Source organism: Xiphophorus couchianus, chromosome 14, assembly GCF_001444195.1.
Source record: "Xiphophorus couchianus chromosome 14, X_couchianus-1.0, whole genome shotgun sequence".
Lineage (NCBI taxonomy): Eukaryota > Metazoa > Chordata > Actinopteri > Cyprinodontiformes > Poeciliidae > Xiphophorus > Xiphophorus couchianus.
Window position 1 is genome coordinate 20,828,569 of NC_040241.1, and position 18,390 is coordinate 20,846,958.

At 37.8% G+C, this 18,390-nt stretch overlaps 1 protein-coding gene across 5 annotated transcripts; it reads left to right on the forward strand.

Moving 5' to 3' along the window:
* The first annotated feature begins 506 nt into the window (after nucleotides 1-506).
* On the forward strand, nucleotides 507-18,019 carry LOC114157946 (uncharacterized protein PB18E9.04c-like). 5 transcript variants are annotated; one of them, XM_028039206.1, is made up of 12 exons: nucleotides 507-678; nucleotides 764-951; nucleotides 1,177-1,317; nucleotides 1,833-1,971; nucleotides 3,235-3,412; nucleotides 3,708-3,849; nucleotides 4,461-4,598; nucleotides 5,452-5,510; nucleotides 5,606-5,628; nucleotides 5,797-6,001; nucleotides 6,080-6,156; nucleotides 6,377-6,930. In XM_028039206.1, exons 1-12 carry the CDS (start codon nucleotides 562-564, stop codon nucleotides 6,470-6,472), a joined length of 1,503 nt encoding a protein of 500 aa, XP_027895007.1. In that variant the 5' UTR covers nucleotides 507-561; the 3' UTR covers nucleotides 6,473-6,930. The 5 variants fall into 5 exon arrangements, with proteins under 5 accessions (XP_027895007.1, XP_027895006.1, XP_027895011.1 ...); XM_028039205.1 differs by having other exon boundaries at nucleotides 5,606-6,001; XM_028039209.1 differs by lacking the exons at nucleotides 764-951; nucleotides 1,177-1,317; nucleotides 1,833-1,971; ... (6 more) ...; nucleotides 6,080-6,156; nucleotides 6,377-6,930 and adding exons at nucleotides 11,782-11,969; nucleotides 12,195-12,335; nucleotides 12,877-13,015; ... (4 more) ...; nucleotides 16,351-16,430; nucleotides 17,590-18,019 and having other exon boundaries at nucleotides 511-678.
* The last annotated feature ends 371 nt before the right edge of the window (nucleotides 18,020-18,390 follow it).

Here is an 18,390-nt window from a genome sequence, read left to right on the forward strand (position 1 = left end):
TGGTGCTGGAGAACAACAACTTTAGAAAGTGTTTTTTATTTTTGCAAGGGAGGATTTTTCTGAGCCAGGGAGGAGGAGTTGGGTTTTGTTTCTAAACTAACATTGAACAAAATCATTCATGCAGAAAGAAATGCATGTCAGAGATTTACGTAAAAAGTCAAAATGATATTATCTTTAAGTGCGATAGAGCCTGCAATCTCTTTCTCTGTCTTCTCTAAATCTAAGTGAAATGAGAATAATTTAACCCATCAGTAGAACAAAAGAAGACTAACAGCTTTATTTTTATCAGAGATAATAGTTTTGTTTTTTCTAACATTAAATGTATAAAGAAACATGACCTTCATACGTATCTGATCTGATAAGTGTCCCAGTTCCAACAAATGTTCACATACCAGGTGATTTCCTGGTTTTGCTGAGTTTACCCACAAGTTTAACAACATTCCACCGTTTCTGGGTCGAGTCCCAGTGGGAAGATAAGAAACAGAGGCGGTGAGAGGAGTATAAATGTCCTTTGTCTCTGTTGTCTCCCAGCATTTATGAAGAGACGTTGACTCCTTCACCATGTTGCTCTCCTTGTTGCTGCTGCTGCTGCTGGTCAGAGCTTCACAAGCTTCTCATTTTCTGGGCACCATGATGACCTACTACCCAGAGGAAACTTTTGCAGATGGTTCAGTCTCAGTAAGACATGATGCTTTGTAAAAAAAATGTTATTTGGCTTTTAGGGTTTGATTGCACTTAAAATGTCTTTGCTTTAAATCCACAGGTGATCCTTCGCTATAAGTTGAATTTTGTCTCATGCGTAGATAGTGATGCATGGCAATGTAATGGCAACTGTGGAGCACAAACCCAAACACTCGGTTTGTCTGTGGTTCAGGAAGTAAGTGGTGAATGGTGTCAGAGAGAAGGAGCGATAACTCGTCTGCTGCCCAACAACACTGGATTTGAGACTCTGTGAGTCCTTCACTTTAAAAATATCACTGAGAAGTAACCAAATCTAAAGATCTATTTTCACAACTTTATTCTGTCAATAAAAAACACTTCTTCTCAATAATAAAAAAATATTTACAAATATGATCAGGAATCACAGATATGCAGTATGTAGCTGTTTCCCAGGTTTTGTGGATCTGAATTAACTCTTGCTATGTCTGAAAACCTGCTCAATAATGTCGACTGCAGGTTGGCTGGTGGAGACTGGATCAATAGCATACAAAATGGGATTGTATCCTGGAGAGCTGTGACTGCTGTTGAAATGAGGAACCGGTCGGACATTGGAAAACCCAACACATCCCCACAGACCACCATCCTCCCTGCTTTGAGGTACGATGTACGATATGGATGCTTCATTAAAACCATGAAAAATTTATGTTTGTATATGATACAGGAACTTCTCTAAAGATTGGCAATGCACAGAGGATTTAATTTGGGGGAAAAGAGCATCTTCTAATTTTTATTACATTTGGCAAAACTTTGCTAACAACCAATGGAAAAACTCTAACTGGGACTGAAATGGTTTAAAATTTCTGATGAGTTCTGCATAACTTCACTGGTATTTTTCAAAGTTTGTCTTTGACAATTAGCACCATGGATCTTGGTTGAGGTCTTTGCCATCACCCTCATTTTTAGGTTCCTCCACAGATCCTCTGATTTTAACTCTGCAAAACTGTTTCTGCAGTTTTATAGTAAAGTCATCTTCAATAGATCATATGCAGATCAGTTGGCAACTTGGTGTTCAGTGTCTAGAGTCAAACTTTCCGACTGCATGACAAATACTCTGCCCACTGAGCCACAAATTAAGGTTTGTGATATTAAGATGGAGGTTTCTTCTCTCCCAGAATTCCTTCAAACTGTGCCAAAAACATAAATTTATTGGCCTTTGACCCTGATGGAGACAAAGTGAGATGCAGATATGGAAACACATCAGCTTCAGAGTGCGACCCGTGTACACCACCGTCTGTCCTCAGCGTCTCATCCGTAAGTAACAAGGTCACATTTATTGGTGATCCAAGCAGTTGGAGAGAATTTTAATAATCTTTTAATAATTTTACACATTTATAATTAAAGGTCTTTGCATTTTAAAATGAAACTTTTCTCTTACTTTCTCAGAGTTGTGATGTTGATTCCATCTGGGAAACTGTAGCTAACAATTTTTTACCTTTGATAAACTTTTACAATCTTTAATGAAGATTATTTGGTCTTAAAACCAAAATAAAAATATGTGTTAAAAAACAAGCATCAGTTTAGATGTTTTATCTGTTGTTTTCTTTTGCTGTTTTCAATCAAATCTAGGTTTGCATTGGGTTAACAATTCATACAAAACATAAAAGTATAATTAGGTTTTCCTGCAGAATATTATTGTTCACTTTAATTCATTTTTGCAGAGTGAGACCTCCTGTCTCAAAGACAGTAGGTCATTTAATTTAAGTTATTTAAGGGAATTACATAACTTATGGTTGTAAAAGGTTGTGATCTTTAAACCATGGCAGTAATTTCACAGTGAAGCAACATCACCACTAGAGAAATGTGAACAGATGATTACATCATGAGACATACACTGTAAAAACATGTCTGCATATTTAGCGGTGATTAACAGGAAAAATGACAGGAAATATCTGTAAACTATGAAACAATTTAACACTGTTGGCTTGATGTGAGGTTGCCTAAATTAAATAATCATTTCATTTACGGGAATTTTCATTTCAAACATTTGTGTTTATTTGGTTTGTTACATTAATTTGTTAGGTTTTCATGTTTACTTTAGGAAAAATATTTTATTTTACGGTGAAACATCATTTTTAACCATAAAATCACCAGTGACTTTATGGTGACTTTTTCTTTCTCACCATGAAAGTAAAAATGTTTTACCTGTAATTTTATAGTGAAATTCCTGCAATCACAGCTGCTGGCATTTGACCATAAAATATATATATAAAAAATAAATACATGAAAAAACTTAAACTCCTGCTTTATAATAAATAATTAATATGAGTTCAAGAGTTTTCAAAATGACCACATTCACTGCTTCTGTTTGGTAAATAAATAAATATGTCATTATTATGTTTGTATATAATGTCTAGATATGTAATTATAGTTTTAGAAATGTACAAAAACACTGGAATAAGTGCGCAGCTAATTATTTGACATATTTAAACCTTGATGTGACAATCCAGTAGAGCTAATATTTATAAAATATAAAGTGTTTTCTCATGTTTGTGTCTCTTTTCTGTCTCGTTGTAGAACTGTTCTCTGCCATTCAGCCCAACCTACAGCAATACTGAGCTTCATTACGCCGTCCAGTTGGTGATCGAGGATTTTCCCACACAAAACATGAACTTGATTCAAACTGACGGCTCACAGGTGGTGAAAACTACCAATGATGCCATCAGCAAGATACCTCTGCAGTTTGTTTTGAAAGGTACAAGCCCACACTGACGGCGTCTTGTTTTACGGCGATGAAATGCTGCGCTGGAGTTTAAAAAGTCCATTTATGATTTTCTTTGACCAAAATCTTGGTACAATACCTTAACATCTGCAGCTAGACATCTATAAGTAAAATCAATAAAATGTTTGCACATGCAGGAAAACAAGAGTTCAACACAAAAGTCTCAAACATTAAGATTCCAAATAAAAAGTTTTCTTTCCCTGATAGAAATTTTGTCAGACGTTCTTAACATCTCGGCTCAGTTTCTTTCCTTCTTTTGTGTCTTCAGTGGGTCCACCAGTACCGTCCTGTGAAGATGGCGCCTATCTGCCCAGATTTCTGCCTCCAACTCCAGAAAACAGAGCTCAGCTCTTCGCCCCTGCTGGTCAGGCTCTGGTAATCAACATCAGAGCTGAGGCGACTCAGTCTGTGTAAGTGAAATCAAAACATATTTCATGTTTAAATTCTAGATCACTGAAGTACGTTTCAACAGAATAAATCTGGTTATCCTTCAAAGAGTCACTTTACGTAAATTTAGACAATTTGCTGCTGAGGCTTTGCTTTCTTCAAAGTAACATTGTCTTCTATAACAGCTGCAAGTTACTGACAAGATATGCAAACTACTCGACCCGAAAACAAAACCCTTTTTTTCTTTTGCCAAGTTTTATTCTGGGGAAACTTAAAAAAACAGCAAAGTCTAATTATGAACCGAATACGTCCCAGCAGCAACCTGAAGTTGCTTTAAAATACTTGAGCTGAATTGGCTTTTCCTCCAAACCTTCAGTTTGTTGCTCATGAAAGTTGCAAAACTTGCCAAACTGGATTCCAGCTTGACAAGTTTTACCCAGAGTCAGGAATTTGGTTTTATCTGTTGGGTCACAGACGCATGAAAGTTTACAAAAACACAAGAAAAACATGTCCCTCCTGGGCACAGTATGAGAAAACCACCGTGAAGGAGACTCACCTGACTCTCCAGATCATTTAGATAATAATCTGATAAAAACTTATCCAAACCAATCTGTCTGTGTCTGTTTGTTAAAAGCATCACCGGCCTCCTGTACAGCGGACCTTACAACGCGGTGAAGAATTCCTCGGGATCAGGAAACTTCTCTCTGACCTGGACGCCATCGGCCAGTGAAGATGGACAGAGCCACCCCATCTGTTTTGTTGTCCAGGCAAAGTCAGTGTCTCTTCTGCTGAATCTTAAATAACTTTTACTTTATGGCTGCGGTGTAATTCCCCTTTCATACCAACCAGTGCTGTAAATGTGTCCAGTGCTGCTGTTGGAGTATCTGTTCAGTTGATCATGTTGAAAATCAGCTCATTTATAAATGCCTGTCCACATTTACCAGCGCAAACATCTTTACATCAAAAGAGCTTCCGCTTTTACTGCAAAAACACAAAATTCTACCAAGTATTTTTGGCCAATCATCACTTTCTAGTTCAAATATCTTAGTATGCTTGAAATAAGACTAAACTAATTTACAAGTAACTTTTCAGCCAGAAACAGGATCTTTATTTAAGTCAGGAATTTCTTAGTATTGATGAAAAAGATCTAGTTCCCCTGGCAGATTATTTCTTGGCCAGGGTCTTTCTGAATGGAGTTGGCATGTTCTCTCTGTGCATGGTGGATTCTCTCTGGGTACTCCGGCTTCCTTCCACAGGTTAATTGGTCTCTCTAAATTCTCCTCAGGTGTGTGTGGTTGTTTGTCCTGTCTGTCTTACTCTGTCTCCAGGGTGACTCTGTCTCCAGGGTGACTCTGTCTCCAGGGTAACTCTGTCGCCAGGGTGACTCCGCCTCTTGTCTGAAATGTCTTGCTGGAGACCGACAGCCTCCTGACCTCACTAGGCTGTAAAGCAAATGGATGGATGATAAAAACTTGATGACGTTTTCAACTGCAAATGCAATAGAACTATTTAGTTTTCTCACACCCTATGATAGATGAACTTACTCTGTTTCCTTATTAACTGTTACATTTTATATTTTTCTAAAAATACAACAATAAAGCTTTTGTTTTAAATTACTTCCACAGTTACTCGAACACTTTGTTACACTCTGACCTTCGGTGTGTTATCGTGACGGTTGGAAACAGTGAGTAGATTTCTCTGTTGTCGTTCATGTTTTAAAGTCGGTTGGTGGTTTTCTTCATTCCCGAGGTTAAAACAAAACTGGTTTTCTATTTGCAGGCCCAACAACGACACCAATCCCAGCTGTAGCTTCCACAAACCAAACGACTCTGCAAACCACCGTAGCTCCAACTACAACTACAACTACAACTACAACTACTACACCAAACCTCACTGTATCAGCTGCAAACCAGACCATTCTCCAAAGTACAGCAGCTACAATTGCAACTACTACTACTACACCAATCCCCATTGTAGTATCCACAAACCAAACGACCGAGCAAACCACCGAAGCTCCAACTACTACTACAACTACTACTACTACACCAATCCCCATTGTAGTATCCACAAACCAAACGACCGAGCAAACCACCGTAGCTATAACTACAGCTACTACCACCCCCACCACCCTGGCTTCAACCGAAGCAAACGTAACAACCTCGGCTCCAGGACCTCGTGAGTTTGCAGTTTCTGTCACAAAGTTAAATTTATTTTACTGGCCTAGATCATAAAGTTGATTCTTTCTGCTTCTAGAATATATTATCGCTCTGAACATGATGATCTCTACCACGCTGTCGCTGGGGAATAATTCTGATTACATCATAACTCTGGTTAGTAGCCCTGTTTAAAGATAAGGAAGCAGTTTCGGCCGAACAGGTTGGACTGAGTTTCCTGTAACGTCTTAATCGTCTTCCTCCTCTGAACCTGTGTGGCATCTTTGCGTCTTGACAGGAACAGCTCATGCCAACTGGGAAATAACTGGAATTTTTCAGAAGAAGTTCCGATTTTAGCTCATTGCGTCGTGGTAACAACCTGTCTTTTCTTCTGCAGATTAAAAACAAACTGATTGAGAAAGGGCTGCCTTCAACCATAAGTCTTCGCCTCCTGAGCAGCGGTCTGGTGGCCGTCACAACAGCGAGTCCCTAGAGGAACATCACCAAGAACTAACTGATCGCCACAGGAAAATACGTTCAGAAGACATGAATATCTTTTTTTTAGGGGTGATTTTAAAAAAAATCCTTTTGTGTTTTTAACACCATCAATCAACCTGTATAATTTCTGGGCATAAGACAATATAATAATATGATTCTGCATATAATCTGAATTTTTTGTAATTTCTGTGGATTTTACGTTACAAAAATCTGTATTTGTATGGAATAAAATGATAGTTAACATTTGTTTCTGAAACACCGTTGGAATGTAGCAGGTAAATATAGCCATATGTTTCCACATGTACATGAATATCTGAGAATATTTTGATAATTTTGGGGGTGAAACAGGATTTAATCTGTGGACCTGAGAAAAGTTTGATCTTATTCTGCATGCAAACATTACATTCTGAAACATTTTGCCAGTTTATTCATAAAATACAGAGTTTTATTTAATTTATTAGTTTTGACTGGTGTGGTAAAATGGCAGCTAACAAATGCTTGTTAAAGAAGAATTTCATCTAGAGACATTTTAAGAAAGGAATATGATTTTATGTGTAGATATGTTCATCTGAGAGTATTTTGGTAATTTCTTAATGAATTGTGGACTATCAAAAAATCTATTAATTTTGGTCGTTATGGTGTAAAATTGCACAAAATAATGTTTTATTTAAAAAATACACGACTAAGTTCATGGACATGGAGAATAGGATTTCACATTTATTCATATGTTGAATATTTTGGTACTTTTCTGATGAATTGTGGATTTTTCATTAATTTATTAATCTGGGCTATTGTGTAATAAAATTAAATCTAACATTTTAATTGAAAAAGTATTCAACATCTAGATCTGCCCATCTGGAAATACTTTTATATTTTAATGACTTAGTATATTTATATATTTATTGAAAAATATTACATATAAGAACATAAAACAGTTAAAATCATTCCTCTTGTTGCCAAAAACATTTTAGAATATTTTTAAAAAAATTTTTAATGCAATGTGGATTTTATATTAATATTATAATTTGGGCATGCATAGCCATTATTGTTCAAAGTAGCAGATTATTCATTAAAAAATAATGAAAATATGTTTATATTAATTCAGATATAAATATCTTTAGGGAATATATGGAATATATTTTTATTGGAGAAACAGTTCTATATCAAGGCACTTTTTATTCATTGTCTGAAAATATTGTAGAAAATTTATGATTAAGTGTGAATTTTAAATGCATTTTTCAAAATGTGTTATAATACAACTAAAAGGCTAAAAGTATTTAAATGGCAACATCTTTAAGGAGTAATTTAAGGAGTCGGCCTACCTGCTGGGTGGGGCTTGCGACCCGTTGATAACTGCCAGTTATCATAGTTTATATTTGTTGCAGAACATTTTTCCATCTTTCCTTCTCAGACACAAGAACTTCTGCTTTTCCTCCTGGCCTCCTTGTTGCTGCTTGATCGCTACTTTGTCTTCATCTTCCACTGCATCAGTCCCTCTGTTTTTACCTCTTTTATCAACATTAGCTGACTCTGAGCTGCTGTGATAATTTTAGTTATTTATCAAGAGAGATAAATGATCATTTATATGCTTATTTTTCACCAAATGAACAAGGTGTGAATTGCAATCTGTGATAAAGAAAAAATGCATTCAGATTTGAAGAGAAGGAAAATATTCGGTTAACATAACTGTGGCATCTACAGCCTCTTTCTTCGTCTTCGCTGCATGTAAATATGATGAGAAAAATCAAGCATAAAAGACAGAAAAAGACAAAGAGAAACTTCAGAGTACAGGAATATGTCACTTCTTTTTACCCAAAGATAACGCTTGTATGTGTGACAGAACTTTTTGACTGACTTTATTGTAAAAAATATTTCATCTTTGATTTATAAAAGGTGACCTGTGACATGTAAACTGCACAGTCGGTTTTTCAGTTCCAGTTAATACCATCATACCAGATGATTTTATGGTTTTACTGAGTTAATTAACAAGTTTAACAACATTTTACCACGTTGTCTATATCAGAATGATTCTGATGCCATCATTGCTCTGGTCAGAAATCCTCTTGTTTTCGACCTTTTTTTGACCAGGTTGGGCCGATTTTCCTGTAAAGCCTTTAGTGTCTTCCTCCTCTGTGTCGTGTCTTTGCATGATAATCTTTAAACATGACAAGTGGGAAATAGGTGAAAAGCTCAAACAGCCAATCATCTTAACAACCTGCCTTTTCTTCTGCTGATTAAAAACACACTGGTTAACGAAGGGCTGCCTTCAACCATAAGTCTTCGCCTCCTGAGCAGAGGTCAAGAGGTCGTCACAACACTGAGCCCCTAGAGGAACATCATGAAGAACTAACTGATCTCTACATGAAAACATATCTTCAGAAATCATAAATACCTTTTTTGACTGGTGGTTTTTATCTCATAATGTTTTTCTTTATTTCACATTTTGAAATAAATTATTATTAAAGCTGTTAATAGTAATGTTATCTTTAATTTCTTTCTGGTTTGATTTAAATATTTGACCCAATAAAGAGGCAGTTGCCTTCTGGATGTAGAACAACGTCAGGTGAGGATATCTTTTCAACACATTGAGCAACAGCTACAGCTTCCTTCCCAACGTCAGACATTTTATGCAGAATTGTCACTATGATAAACATACAAACACAGCATCTATGCACAAACTTGTGAACTGATATAAACAAATGTAAGGCCTGACTCCACATGTAATACTCTAGCTATTCCTGGACAGCAGATACAAACATCAGTGTGATTGAACGCTGCTAAACTAGCTCAAGGTAACACATCTAAACAAACAAATATTCAAGAAAAGGTGCTATGAAAGTGCTTGAGTGGGTCAAACTCAGTGTTCATAAAACGCTCCCATCACCTCCATGCAGCAGCAACTTAGCAGCTAGCTATCACCCTGCTCTGGCGCAATGAGGCGTTCAAGTGCCCTAGTTTCATTCACCGTCCAGCGCTGCGCCACACTGAGCTCACCTTATGGATGAAACCGAGTGAGACGAAGACTGTAGGAAAAGTTTAGCTTTTAATCTTTTCTGTAATCTGTTTCCTCCCTAAAGGAGTCTAATCAGTTTCAGTCTGTTTATGTGTGACTGGCGACAGTCACACAAAAAGATGGTTACATAAGCTGCAGCATGTCCGTGTAAGCAGATAAAACATGACAAAAGAGAGAAAGAAAGACACAGAATCCATAACAGGCTTTCCAACAATGGTACCATAGAAATCATAGAAATTACAACAGCGCCCCCTACTGGATAACAATGGTAATGTAATGTAATTAATGGAGCGTAAATTCAGCCTGTTGACTCTGTTACAGAGGAAAACTTGTCTTTTGAGAGTTGGGTCTGGACACTGGTAGTGGGTGCAGATACTGCTTATATTCAATTCAAATTTAATTCAGTTCAAAAATATTTTATTAATCCCAAAGGGAAATTAAATGTTGCTGCAGCTCATTAATTTAAATTCTTCAGAGTTGTTTTTAGATTGTGATGTTTGTTGGAAGGAACCATCTCTTGTAGCAGTCTGTTTTACAGCAAATCTGAAGAATCCTCTGACTGAAGAGACAGTTTCATGAAGAGGATGGTTAGGATTGTCCATAATCTTCTTGATTTTATGAAGAATCCTTCTTTGCATGATCATCTCCAGAGGTTCCTCAGTCGTCCCCAGAACAGAACCGGAACAGAACCAGAACAGAACCAGCCTTCTTTATCAGGCGGTTGAGCCTTTTTAGGTCTGTGGTTCTGATGCTGCTGCCCCAACAGATGACGACGTTCTCAACCACCAACTTATAGAAGATCAGCATCTTCGTGCAAACTTTGAAGGATCTTAGCTTCCTCAATTAGTCCAGTCTGGTTTGTGAAGCACTTTGTGATTTTACCTGTGAAAATTGTTGTACAAATAAAAATGTACCGTATTTTCTGCACTATAAGGCGCACCTTCAATGAATGGCGTATTTAAAAACTTTTTTCATATATAAGGCGCATAGAATAGCCGCTACAGTAGAGGCTGGGTTACGTTATGCATCCATTAGATGAAGCTGCGCTAAAGGGAATGTCAACAAAACAGTCAGACAGGTCAGTCAAACTTTATTAATAAATTACAAACCAGCGTTCTGAAAACTCTGTTCATTCCCAAAATGAATACGCAGCTGTTTTATTATTTTCCCCAAGGTAAAGTAAGTAATGTGGTATTTTCGTGACACAGTTTATCTTTTAACAACAGCAAGGTATAACATATAGTGGAGGGGAACTTTTCCTCGATTCAATAAACACGTAAAAAACAGTCTGATACTGTTAGGGTAAATCAAACGTTAGTGCTATCACAATATAAATCCACTTCCCCACCTTTGATTCATTTATGTTAAAGTCTCTCCCTGCTGCTCTATTCCCGTGTTCTACTGCCTGACTGATCGCCTTGAGCTTAAACTCTGCGTCGTAAGCGTGTCTCTTAGTAGGAGCCATTTTGGGGTCTTTACACAAAACCCAGCCTGCACCGCGCGCTTCTTCTTCTATGGGGGAAAATGAAGTCGGCGGCTGCTTACCATAGTTGCGAGACCTGTTGTGGCTCAATATTAGTCCATATAAAAGGCGCACCGGATTATAAGGCACACTGTTGGGGTGTGCTGTGGTGGCGCAGGGGGTTAGCACGCCCCACGTTTGGAGGCCTTAGTCCTCGACGCGGACGTCGCGGGTTCGACTCCCGGTCCCGATGACCTTTGCCTCATGTCTTCCTCTCCTCACCCTCCTTCCTGTCTGCCTACTGTCGAAGAAATACGAGCCACTAGCGCCGCAAAAACTCTTCGGAGAAAAAAATGGAAAAAAATAAGGCGCACTGTCGGCTTTTGAGAAAATTGAAGGTTTTTAGGTGCGCCTTATAGTGCGGAAAACACGGTACTTCCTTTTTACCATCCTGATTTTGTCACACAGCGATTAGGTGTTAATGGGTTTAACCACACGTTTAACAACATTCCACCCTCTGTCTGTCAAGACACATTAAAATAATTTGAAAGAGAGGCGGAGAGGAATATAAGTGTTTCCTCGTCTCTGTTTTCTCCCAGCATTTATGAAGAGACGTTGACTCCTTCACCATGTTGCTCTCCTTGTTGCTGCTGCTGCTGCTGGTCAGAGCTTCACAAGCTTCTCATTTTCTGGGCACCATGATGACCTACTACCCAGAGGAAACTTTTACAAATGGTTCAGTCTCAGTAAGACAAGATGCTTTGGCAAATTTTTTATTTGGTTTTTAGGGTTTGATTGCACTTAAAATGTCTTTGCTTTAAATCCACAGGTGATCCTTCGCTATAAGTTGAATTTTGTCTCATGCATAGATAGTGATGCATGGCAATGTAATGGCAACTGTGGAGCACAAACCCAAACGCTCGGTTTGTCTGTGGTTCAGGAAGTAAGTGGTGAATGGTGTCAGAGAGAAGGAGCGATAACTCGTCTGCTGCCCAACAACACTGGATTTGAGACTCTGTGAGTCCTTCACTTTAAAAATATCACTGAGAAGTAACCAAATCTAAAGATCTATTTTCACAACTTTATTCTGTCAATAAAAAACACTTCTTCTCAATAATAAAAAAATATTTACAAATATGATCAGGAATCACAGATATGCAGTATGTAGCTGTTTCCCAGGTTTTGTGGATCTGAATTAACTCTTGCTATGTCTGAAAACCTGCTCAATAATGTCGACTGCAGGTTGGCTGGTGGAGACTGGATCAATAGCATACAAAATGGGATTGTATCCTGGAGAGCTGTGACTGCGGTTGAAATGAGGAACCGGTCGGACATTGGAAAACCCAACACATCCCCACAGACCACCATCCTCCCTGCTTTGAGGTACGATGTACGATATGGATGCTTCATTAAAACCATGAAAAATTTATGTTTGTATATGATACAGGAACTTCTCTAAAGATTGGCAATGCACAGAGGATTTAATTTGGGGGAAAAGAGCTTCTTCTAATTTTTATTACATTTGGCAAAACTTTGCTTATGGAAAATAATTTACACCTCTCCTGATAACCAATGGAAAAACTCTAACTGGGACTGAAATGGTTTAAAATTTCTGATGAGTTCTGCATAACTTCACTGGTATTTTTCAAAGTTTGTCTTTGACAATTAGCACCATGGATCTTGGTTGAGGTCTTTGCCATCACCCTCATTTTTAGGTTCCTCCACAGATCCTCTGATTTTAACTCTGCAAAACTGTTTCTGCAGTTTTATAGTAAAGTCATCTTCAATAGATCATATGCAGATCAGTCGGCAACTTGGTGTTCGGTGTCTGGAGTCAAACTTTCCGACTGCATGACAAATACTCTGCCCACTGAGCCACAAATTAAGGTTTGTGATATTAAGATGGATGTTTCTTCTCTTCCAGAATTCCTTCAAACTGTGCCAAAAACATAAATTTATTGGCCTTTGACCCTGATGGAGACGAAGTGAGATGCAGATATGGAAACACATCAGCTTCAGAGTGCGACCCGTGTACACCACCGTCTGTCCTCAGCGTCTCATCCGTAAGTAACAAGGTCACATTTATTGGTGATCCAAGCAGTTGGAGAGAATTTTAATAATCTTTTAATAATTTTACACATTTATGGTCATCCTCTTTCTAAGATATTTGCAGTTTAAGTAAATCAAACTTTGATCAAACTTTATCACAGTTATTAAAGTTATTCCCTCCATGATGCATTAATAAGATCAGTTTAGATGTTTCATATGTTTGTTTGTTTTTGACATGTCGCTTTCCATTGGGCAAAAAAAAAATTTTAATCCTAAAAGACTATTTAAGTTGTCCAGCAACATATAATTTTTACTCTATTACATTTTATTTTATTTTATGCAGAGTGAGAGCTCCTGTCTCAAAGAGATTGTCTGTATAGAATATTGAATAATTTATGGAAGTTCAAAGGTTTTAATCTTAAAGACGATGATAATAATTTTACACTGAAGCAACATTTCCACTGGAGACGTGAGAGCAAGGGTCACATCTTTACTGTTAAAAATCACTTAAAAAGTCACCCAACCCCAGATATTTAATAAATAATAAATACAACATCCTGATTTCTGATTTTCATGATGCACCCAGCTCATTGGTTGTAGAGTTTTAAAAGTGACTGATTTGATAAATGAATAAAAACTGTGTATAAAATATCCTGGTGTGCAATCAAAGTTTTACAAATGTAAGCAACATAGGTGTGAGTGGAGAACTGTTTAATTATTACACATTGAAATTATTCTAACAATTGTAAAATTTGAAGGTTTTTCTCATGTGATGTGACAATCCAGTAGAGCTAATAATTATAAAATATTAAGTTTTTGCTCATGTTTGTGTCTCTTTTCTGTCTCGTTGTAGAACTGTTCTCTGTCATTCAGCCCAACATACAGCAATACTGTGTTTCCATACGCCGTCCAGTTGGTGATCGAGGATTTTCCCAAACAGGACATAATTCTGACTCAAACTAACGGCTCACAGGTGGTAAAAACTACCAATGATGCCATCAGCAAGATACCTCTACAGTTTGTTTTGAAAGGTACAAGCCCACACTGACGGCGTCTTGTTTTACGGTGATGAAATGCTGCGCTGGAGTTTAAAAAGTCCATTTATGATTTTCTTTGACCAAAATCTTGGTACAATACCTTAACATCTGCAGCTAGACATCTATAAGTAAAATCAATAAAATGTTTGCACATGCAGGAAAACAAGAGTTCAACACAAAAGTCTCAAACATTAAGATTCCAAATAAAAAATTTTCTTTCCCTGATAGAAATTTTGTCAGACGTTCTTAACATCTCGGCTCAGTTTCTTTCCTTCTTTTGTGTCTTCAGTGGGTCCATCAGTACCGTCCTGTGAAGATGGCGCCTATCTGCCCAGATTTCTGCCTCCAACTCCAGAAAACAGAGCTCAGCTCTTCGCCCCCGCTGGTCAGGCTCTGGTAATCAACATCAGAGCTCAGGCGACTCAGTCTGTGTAAGTGAAATCAAAACATATTTCCTGAAATTCACTGACGGGCAAAGTTTGAATTCCAGCCGACCAATGAATAAACGTGGTTATCATATGAGTATACTTTTAGACATTTTCTTGCTTAGACTTTGCATGTCTTATCAATAACCTACTGCTGTTAAAGTAAGACAATGAAGAAAGAAAAGTACTCAACCCAAAAAACTAAGCCCTTCTTTTGCTTTGCTAAACTTTATTCTGCCAAAACATAAATGAATGAAATGCTAAATACTAAATACTAAAGTCTAATTATAATCTGTAGTTGCTTCTAAGAACTTGACCTGCATTGGCTTCCTTCCAAACTTCCACCCTGCAGTTAATGAAACTTAAAAACTTGCCAAACTGGATACCAGCTTTGCAGGTTTTACCCAGAGTCAGGAATTCGGTTCTGCATGTTCTGTCACATAACTGCACGACAGCAGCAGGAAGTTCACTAAAACAAAAGAAATGTATGCGACAATCCCTCTCGTGTTAAGTATGAGAAAACCACAGTCAAGGAAATTCATCTGACTCTCTGGATTATTTAGATTAAGACCTAAAGAAAAACCAAACCAATCTGTTTGTGTTCTGTTAAAAGCATCACCGGCCTCCTGTACAGCGGACCTTACAACGCGGTGAAGAATTCATCGGGATCAGGAAACTTCTCTCTGACCTGGACGCCATCGGCCAGTGAAGATGGACAGAGCCACCCCATCTGTTTTGTTGTCCAGGCAAGGTCAGTGTCTTGTGATGACCTATTATGACCACAATGTCATTAATATTTCAATTATATTACATTAGTGATGCCTGATGGTTGAGTTTTGCAGCTGCTTTCAAATATGCCCACTGCTCCTCTCGAGACGTAATAGGTACTTATTCCTTTTCCACAAATCATCATAAGTGGGAAAAATAATGACTAAACTGTCATTAATATTTAAATTATATTATATTAGTGATGTCTGATGGACAGACTTGCATTGGGAATATTTCCAAACCCAGCATCCCCCACTACAGGCCAAGGATGTAAGTAAGGTACAAACTAGATTTAAGTCTTTATAATTATAATAATAATTATAATAAGCCTAATTGTTATGCTAGCATCCTGAATGAACAACAGAAAACATAGTTTTCTTTAAAGGAGCTTAAAATATTTAACTGATACAGAAAGCAGCTTTTGTCCTCTTCACTTAGTAACACCATCCACACTGAAGAGCATTGCTGATAAAGTAAAGCTGTATCATTTGGGTATAAAGTATTTAACTGGCTAGTTTAACTGGGCTGATCAGTGGGTTTCAATGTATTTTACATTTATCATCTTTCAATTCAAATATCTTCCACTATGTAGATATTATAGGTTTTAATTTAATTCCACTAACATGACATGTTATATAATACCAACCAATACTCCTTAATACTTACTCCAAACCAGCAATGGTGCGGTTTGGTTTACCACACCATATAGTTTTGTAAACCAGTTGGTTTACCAATTGATACCAGTCTTAATGAAGAAGGTCCATACAGTTAGTTAGTTATAACACTTTGTCATAATTAATATTAGCATTTATGACAAAAATGTTTTGATCTTTGCAGCTGTAACTGTAGGAATATTTGCGTTTTCTCATATGCTCTCATAGATAAACTTACTTTGTTTCTGGAATCACTGTTCAACTTTATATACAATCTAGTAATAAAACTTCTGTTTTAAATTACTTCCACAGTTACTCGAACACTTTGTTACACTCTGACCTTCGGTGTGTTATCGTGACGGTTGGAAACGGTGAGTAAATTTCTCTCTTATTCATCGTGTTTTAAAATGCATCAGGGGTTTTCTTCATTCCTGAGGTTAATGTAAATCTGGCTTTCTGTTTACAGGCCCATATATCATCGCTCTGAATATGATGATCTCTACCACGCTGTCAATGGAGGACGGCTCTGATGCCATCATTGCTCTGGTCAGTAAACCTCTTGACTACAAATGATAAAGAAGCAGTTTCAGCCAAACAGGTTGGGCTGATTATCCTGTAAAGTCTTAACACTAGAATGGCTGGAGTTAGGCCATTTGGACATATACCTATTCAGGCTAGAGATAGTCCAACTGGCCTGAAGGATTTTATCTAGCAGGTGCTTTTGTTCAGTAAATAGGGCCATTACCTTAGAAGTACCCTGGTAATGGCCTCAACGCATCTCACAGTTGCACAATTGTTCCTTAGACTTCGACTTCGACTTAGACTGACTTTGTTGTCATTTTCAATGCACAGGGTGTATACAGAACGAAATTTCGTTGCATACGGCTCAGGATAATGTTTGAGGTTCCAATGTTGTGAGTAAAATAAAATACAGTATAAAATATGAATATAAATCTAAATATAAAATATAAAGTGCAGGACTGACAGTAAAATAGAAGTTATTTAGCTCTGTACATGTGCAAGGTATAAAGTGGAGACCAGTTTTTGAGTGCAGTCCAGTTAAGAGCTCAGCAGTCTGATGGCAAGTGGGAAAAAGCTGTTTCGGAACCAGGTGGACCTGCACCGGATGCTGCAGAACCTCTTTCCAGAGGGCAGCAGGGAGAACAGTCCATGGTGGGGGTGTGAGGGGTCACTGATGATGTTTCGGCCTCAGGACACGCATCCTGCATCGATGGTTGACCTGACACTTCGCCCTTTTGCCTGAGCTGGGTGTGGAAGGTTGTTGCCGAAGCAGTTTCTCCTTGTGTGCCTTCTTCTCACTCACATGAGAGTTACCGAACTCTTTTGCAAGCTCAACCAGGAAGTCCACCCGTCTCTCCTGCACCCCAATGCATGCCTGATAAAGCACATGTGCATTCAGTGCTGCCATGTCAATCATGTTTGCCAGATTTGCTGACCAGCTGTCACATAGTGATGGAACCTTGGTCACCCCCCGCAAGATTATGACTGAAATAAATGCCATTAGTTCTTGTGAACTAAATAGGTGAAGCAGTCACCTATTTATCCTCCACAGCACAAAAGGCTGCATGCAAATTTGCATGTGCTAAGTCTCCCAGATTTCTTTTGCTTACACTTTTTGCATGATTTTTTTGAGGTGGATCAACAAACAATCAGTTATCTTAACAACCTGTCTTTTCTTCCGCAGATTAAAAACACACTGGTTAACGAAGGGCTGCCTTCAACCATAAGTCTTCGCCTCCTGAGCAGCGGTCAAGTGGTCGTCACAACACCGAGCCCCTAGAGGAACATCACCAAGAACTAACTGATCTCTAAAGGGAAATGTATATTCAGAAGTCATAAATATATTTTTTGGGGTGATTTTTTATCCAAAACCATCAGTCAACCTTTATAATTTCTTTTATGCTGTTGTCATAGCAACCTTCCAGACCTCTCAGGTCTTCTGGTTCTGGTTCTGCTCTGCATCCCCAGAACCAGAACCAAACACCGAGAAGCAGCATTCAGCTTCTATGCACCGCAAATCTGGAACAAACTTAAAGAAAACTGCGAAACAGCTGAAACACTGAGTTCCTTTAAATCAAGACACTGTTTTAGGTTGCTTTCAAACCATAAAAAATGAAATATTGATCAACATATTTGATGTGTATTGATGATGCTAACATGCAATGTCTGCTACTGGTTTTCACAATTGTTGACTGTATGGTGTTTTTATGTTTTCATGATGTAAAGCACTTTGAACTGCCTTGTTGCTGAAATGTGCTATACCAATCAACTTGATTGATTGATTGATTGATTGATTGATCTGAGATACTCATCTCAAAAGAATACCTACTGAACCCAAAAACTGTTAATTACACAACCAAAACTACTTCTTGGTATTATACTAATAATGGGTCTTTATAAACTGAATATTCACGCTATTGAACGCAGCCACACATTGATACACATTCTCTGAACTGAGTATAAACCATCCATCCACCCTCGTCCC